The sequence below is a fragment of the Petaurus breviceps genome, unplaced genomic scaffold, assembly GCF_028583685.1.
Source record: "Petaurus breviceps papuanus isolate PSGF00001 unplaced genomic scaffold, PetGlider_PUasm1.0 90842, whole genome shotgun sequence".
Lineage (NCBI taxonomy): Eukaryota > Metazoa > Chordata > Mammalia > Diprotodontia > Petauridae > Petaurus > Petaurus breviceps.
In genome coordinates, this window is record NW_027187358.1 from 9,644,374 (window position 1) to 9,651,508 (window position 7,135).

Genomic DNA, 7,135 nt, shown 5'->3' on the forward strand with positions numbered 1-7,135 from the left:
CTGGCAGGTCTATAGGGGAGAGAGAGAGAGAGACTTTGGAGGCAGGAAACCTTTCTGGTTACTCTTATACTACATCAAGTCAGCAACTACTTTCACTGTTCCTGAGTAAAGAAATCTCTAGTCCAGGCCCCCTAGCAACTGGTAGAATGCAGGATATTATGAGGGCAGAGGATTGTGATGGCAGCTGAGGGTGGACTGGTGAGGCCAAGCCAGTGCTCTGAAAGTGCTCCTTTGGCTTAAATCAGATCCATTTTGGTCATTCAGATGACAACGGAGGTCAGAGAGATTCTGAAGGCTAGGTGTGATGAGAATGAAGATTGTCTGGCTGATAGAGTGTGTACTGTTGACCCTCCAGTCCAGGGAGAGCTAGGGGTTTCCACGGTAAGAACAGGAATCTGGGGCTTGACTGCCCCTCTCCTCGTTTTTCTCAGTGGTCTGTTTAGGGTATCATTATATAGGAGTAATCAGAGACAGGGGTTATCTAAACACACTTGATCTCCTAAAGACCACCAAGGACACTGGATAGGATGGCATTCGCTTCAAGCAGAAGGGAAATATGACACTGAAATATCATCCCTTGACCTACATGCTACTCTATATACCTCACTACATACTTCATTGAGCAACTAGGTGGTGCACTGGACAGAGCATTCAGCCTGGAGTCAGAAAGATTCATCCTCTTGAGTTCAAATTCAGTCTCAGATGCTTACTAGCTGTATGATCCTGGGCAAGTCACTTAACTCTGTTTGATTCAGTTTCCTCATGTGTAAAATGATCTGGAGAAGGAAATGACAGACTGCTCCAGTAATCTTGCCGAGAAAACCCCAAATGGGGTCACAAAAGAGTCAGATGTGACTGAAAATACCAATGGAACAGCAATATACCTCATTGATCTCTTTGCAGCTTTATTGACACTGCCCTCTCCTGGTTCTCCTATCTATCTGACCTATCCTCAGTCTCTGATGGGTCTTCTCAAGTCATATCATTTAACCACAAGGGTCCCCAGAGACACCATCGTAGTTCACTCTCTCTACACAATTTCCCTTGGTGATCTCACCATTTCCTCTCTCTGGCTCCTCAAGTCCCCTGGATTCCTTCCAGTCTCAGCTAAAGTTCAATCTTCAACAAAAGACTTTCTCCCAGCCCTCAATCTTAGTTCCTTCCCTCTGAGATTATCTCCATCGTACCTCTGTATGTATCCTATTTGTACAAAGCTGTTTATATGTTGTCTTGCCCTTTAGACTATGAGCTCCTTGGGAGCAGTGACTGTCTTCTGCCTTATTTTCCTATCCCCAGTGCTTAGCACAGTGACCAACACATAGTAGGCACCCAATAAATAAATATTTGTTGACTGACTTATTGGGAGCCTGGCATCTTTCACAGTTTCCTGGGCTCAGGGTCAGCTCTCAAAAACAACAAAACACGGTGAAACCAGCAAAGTTGTTCCACAATACCTACTGCCCCACTTTTCCATGTTCATTTCCTGCCTCCATGGGTTTCTCCTACTTTTCACTCCCTTCTGCTCACTACTCCTACCAAGTGACCATGGGATCCAGAACTCAGAAGTACCTAGCGATCATCTAGAAAAGGGGTGCTTAACCTGAGGTCCATGAAATCGATTTTATATATAAACACACATGTGTACACATACACATACATACATATAAGCATGTTGTGTACATGTAGTATGTGTTCTCTCTTTCACATCATGGGGTCTAATGGCTCATCATCCCCACCATCTGGAAAATCCATGTAAAATGTTTTGGCCCTTCTTTCATACTGGAGAAGTCTGAATAATTATGGTATTAAAAGATAAAATATGCTAATATTATATAATACTATACATGTATTTTATGCATTTCTGAGTATCTAAACTTTTTCTGTGTCATCTATCTACTGGCCTTCACAGGTTGTCTGTAGCTTCTACAAAACTCCCCCAAATTTCCCATTTAATTTCTTATGCTGACCTGAAATATATTGAAACTGATGAGGAAAGTCATTGATGTGGAAGGGGTAATTGTATATGGATACATATATATGCATATACATGTACATGTGCACTGTGTGTATCGTATGTTCATGTATGTGTGTGCATATATGTGTATGTGTATTATGTGTGACTATTTCCATATACTTGTTTTTCTTTGTAATCCTGAGAAGGGGTGCAAAGGCTTCTCCAGATGACCAAGAGTCCACAATACCAAAAAGGTAAAGGGCTCCTGGTTTAGAATGGTGCCCTCACTTCACAGATTCAAATGAAAAAACAAAAACAAAACCTGGGCCCAAAGAGGGACCATGCAGGTAGTAAAGATGGTCAGGATTTGAAAGGGAGCCTTTGACTCCAAATCCAGGGTGTTCTTTCCCATCAGTGGAGTTAAAGTACCTGCTGAAAAGATGGGAGATACTTGAATCTGTCTCCTCACAACAGCAGGGTGGGGGCCATTTGTCTTCCCTCCTCACAACAGGTGGGTGGGCTCCCATGGCTGTCCCCTCATAAAAGAAGGGTGGGGACCACAGGTTGGTTTCCTCCTAACTACGGGTGAGGACCTTGTACCTGCCTCTTCACACCAGAAGATCCCTCATGGAGGGGCATGGCTCTTCCTTTCTCTCTACACCCCATGGCACACAGTGTAGGCTGAACTCATGTTGATAGAGGTCATAGAATCACAGAATTTTAGAGCTAGAAAGAGGCCTTAGAGACCACTTTAGGCCAGCTCCCTCATTTTACAAGATGAGGAAATCAAAGAAGTAAGAATGACTTCTCTAAGGCCATGCAGTGACAGAGCAGGGAGGGACTAGAACCCAGGGCTCCTTACTTGCCTGCTCCTGTGCTTATAGTTTAAGAGACATTAAAAAAGCTCAACCTCCCAGTCTCCATCGCCCCCACCCCCACCCCAGTCTGTTTCCAGGTCTGAAACTCCAAGGCTAGGAACTTTGCTCCTCAGCCTGCCCGCTTTTTAAAATCACAAATCTCCCTTCGAGGGACAACACTTTTGGTGTCAATGAGTTGATTAGAGATTTTTTCTTCCAGATAGATGGGTGTGAAATCATGGATGAGAGAGGCTAGGGGCAAGGGAGGAAGGAGGCCCTATGGTATTTCTTTAAAATTGTTCCCAGGTCATCAGATCTCTCTCTGTGTCTCTTTCTCTGTGCCTGTCTCTACCTATCTCTCTGTCTCTCTATTTCTGTCTCTCTGTCTGTCTGTCTGTCTCTCTCTCCCTTCCTCCCTCCCTGTTCGCTCTTGCAGAACGAGCCATATGTGACCCAAGACTCCTCCTATGACTTCCGAGAGGACAGTGGGGCCAATGTGGGGAGCAGCCTCCAAGAGGAAGTGAAGCAGATGAAGGTCCAGGTCACGGAGCCGCCCCCCTCGAAGCCAGCTCCAGGCAAAGGCCCCGCAGGTGATAAGCGAGAGCGCTCGGCTGCGATGCGGGAGGGAGCGGCCGAGCGCAGCAGAGACATGGAGCTGGAGAGGGTGCGCATGGAGTTCGAACTGACCAGGCTCAAGTACCTGCATGTGGAGAACGAGCGGCAGAGGCAGCACGAAGAGACCATGGAACAGCTGCACCGGCAGGCCCCACCGCGGCTGGTAAGTGCCAGGAGGGGATCGCTGGAGCCTGCGGGAGCGCACGCCACGCATCCCTCCCCGCCCGTGGGGCCTCACGTTTCCCGCAGGTCACAGGTGCAGTGATCACAGGGTTAAGAGCTTCGAGGGAGCCTTTGAGGGCTTCTAATTCACCGCCCCCCCCCTTATTTTACAGATGGGCAAACTGAGGTCCAGGGAGCTAAGGGACTTTCCTAAAGTCACACAGGTTGGTGATAAATCCAGAATTTGAACCTGGGTCCTCTTACCCCTAATCTAGGGACAGTTAGTCAACAAGCATTCCTCTTGCTGTCCCTTTAGCACTGTACTGATGCTGGGAATACAAAGACAGGCAAAGACATGGTTCCTACCCTCAAGGAGCTTACGTTCATTTGACTTGGGGATTCAACATGTAAATAATTTGACATACAAGATACACATAGTGCAAATGGAAGGTAATATTCTGTCCAGTGTGACCTTAGATAAGACACTCCCCTCCCTGGGCCTTGGTTTCCTTACCTGTGAAAGACATACTAATTCTAGGCCTGAACGACTCACATGGAGTTTTGTTGGCATCATGAGAGTCTCAAAGATTGGTGGGGCCTTGTTGGATTTCATTCCTCCTATTCAATGCATCCATTTTCTCTATAAATCACTGTTGACAAATGGTCACCCAGTTATTGTTTAAACTTTTCCAGTCATGGGGTGTTCATCCTTTCTAGGTGCTGCCCATTGTTGGACTGTTGAACAGTTCTGTTACAAAGTTGTTCCTTTTATTGAGGGAAACTTGTCTCTAATTAGTCCAAATTCCAACCTTTGGAGATAAAGAGTAAATTGATTGATGGAATTCCCATGTGATTAGTCTTTTAAATGCCTCCCCCAATCCTCTTCAAGTTAAAAAAAAACAGAATTCCCTCAATAGTTTTTTTTGTCTAGACATACTCTAATTTATCGATGTAATTCAAGTATTTTTTTTAACCAATATCTTTCTTAAAATGGGATGTCCAAAGCTGTTAATAACTCTTTAAATAGTGTTCAGACCAATGGAGTATCTGAGACCCCACCCTACCCCCTTGGATCTGGAACATTATATTACTTTCAGTAGAACCTACCATCACATTAGCTTTTCCAAAAGTCAGTCATAATATTGGCTCACATTGAATTGGTAATCTTTTGAATGGCTGTCATGCCAGATCTCCTGCTTCCTTTTCTTAGGCAATTGATTTTGTGACATAAAAATGCCAGCTTTTCTGTCCTATACTTCAAGGAGCACAACGTAGATACTCCCTCCACATGCAAAAATCACAAACCCTCTAAAATTTAGTGGATGGAGTTTGAGAACTCCTGTGATTCAGTAAGCCTCTCCAAACTAGGCTAGACTCACCTTGGACAAGACGGTCTTTCACCACGCCCATACTCAAAGACTTATTCACCTTGGTGGTGATACCTGCCAGTATTTCTTTCTGCTGACAGACTTTGAGCCTGTATTAACTCTGTTTTTGAGACTGTATTAACCCTGTTAACCCATCACAATTCTGCTACTCTCCCTCACCTTGGAATAGAGGGGGCTCTAAGCTCTAGAAAACTAATGCCAGGGTCTCACAAGTTCTGACAGAGCTTTCCATTTTGAAAATATTTCAAACAAGGGTCACATTGAAGACCAGCCTAGCTACTAAGGAGGTTCAGTGCCAGACTGGCCACCCATTTAGGAAGGAGTTGGTTTTTTCCAGCCACAACAGCCCACAAAAACCATCTACTAAGGTGCAGAGGCTGTTGTGATCTGTGTGGTTGTTGGAATATCCATACCAAGGAAATTATGGGTCTTTGAAAATATTGAGGTTTACTACTTACTAATATTATTAATTTTGACCAATTGTCATAGCTCATCAAAACCTTTTGTATTCTGATTCTATTAGCTATATGAATTACAACCCTGGTTTTATGTCATCCATGTATTTGATAAATATGCCTTTTATGTGCTTTTAAGTTGTTCATACAAAAGTTGAATGGGGGGGAAGGGGGAGTTGAGCCAAAATGGCAGAATAAAAATTGAATGAGGCAGAATCAGTTCAGAGTCCTGAGGCATACTATTTAGAGATCTTCCTCCAATCTAATATGGATCCTCTAATGACACTATTTGGGTACAGTTTAATTTTCTCCCAAATCATTCCTTAGTGATTCTATCACTGACAGATTTCTGGGCTTGTAGGAACCATGGGACTGACATAGGACTCTTATAGGTCTTTACAGGAGGATAAAAAGGCAGAAACAATAAGGCTCCCCAATGTGCCCACAAAACAACCCATGTTCAGTCTCGTCCTACAATTCTCCCAAAGTATGAGGTTGAGTATTGTCGAAGATAGAGATCATTATACAAAGAGTTCCAACCCCATTAGCTTTTTCAACATGCTTTCCTGGATCATATTGAGTTAGTGGTCTTCTGAACTAATGCCAAAGCAGACTTCTGCCGTTGTGTTCTTATGCAACTGATTTTGGTCCACCCTCTGGAAGATTAGAGTCAGATGGTCAGACATCGGTGACACTGAAGGTAGGACACAGAGATAGCTGGCTGGATCAGAGAAGAGTCAGTGGAGACGAGGTGGCTCCAGCCTTCCAGATTCAAGGTGAAGGCAGAGTGGGTGGGGGTGGTTATTGGAGCCCTAGCCTCGGGAGTCCTGTGTCCAGAGCAGGCAGAATCCTTCTGTTATCCCAATGCCCTGAGTCTGGGTTAAGTTTCAGTTTCTTTTTTTTCCCCTACAGTTCCCAGGATTCCAAGACCTCCTTCTTCCCCAGAATCAGTTTGCCATGTTCCTGTATTGCTTCATCTTCATTCATGTCATTTACGTCACCAAGGAGATGATTTTCTTCCTCTTCACCAAGCATTACCTCTTCTGCATTGCTGTCATTCTGCTCTGTTTGATTAAAACCTTGTGGTCTTATGTCCCTGTGCTCCCCTGGTCTACCCATCTGATGGTCCACCATGGAAACTTAACTTCCAAGTAGGCAAAGGTGTCCTCCCTTTTCCTATCCTGACTCCTCCCTTTCTAGTATTGTCTCTCATTTTCAGGCATCAGACAATTCCATCACTCCCAAACATTTTCTGAAGAAAGGGATAAGCCTTTGTTCCTGTGCTCCCTCTCACATGCTTTCTTCAGGCTTCTCTCATTTTGAAAGGGAAAGCATTTTATTCCTTGATAAAGCAATTTCATGCACCAATTAACAGGTGGGAAAGCTGTTTTGGAGGGGAAGGGGCCTTTCAAAAATCAACATCACCTCCAAGATTAGTATCAGCTGTTTTGGAGGCTAAGTGGCCTCCTACGATCAATCAATTCCAAATAGGGAGATGTGGGCAATGATTTGTAGCCCACCCCATGGCCACTAACCTAGCCGGCCTTTCCATGAGATTCATGGAGTCAGAATATGCCGGATTCTTTTTTGACTATTACCTGTAAGTAGATGCATTATTATCAGAAAGCTTCTCTCAAAGATCTTGTTAACCCAGGACCCTGAGTGAGACCCTGTGTAAAAACAATGACAATCATAGACCATGGA

The 7,135-nt window shown here is 44.4% G+C and overlaps 1 protein-coding gene across 1 annotated transcript; it reads left to right on the forward strand.

The window, feature by feature from the left end:
• The first annotated feature begins 264 nt into the window (after positions 1-264).
• TMEM247 (transmembrane protein 247) lies at positions 265-6,586 on the forward strand. The gene is made up of 3 exons (XM_069071792.1): positions 265-420; positions 3,254-3,589; positions 6,344-6,586. Exons 1-3 carry the CDS (start codon positions 265-267, stop codon positions 6,584-6,586), a joined length of 735 nt encoding a protein of 244 aa, XP_068927893.1.
• Positions 6,587-7,135: the final 549 nt, after the last annotated feature.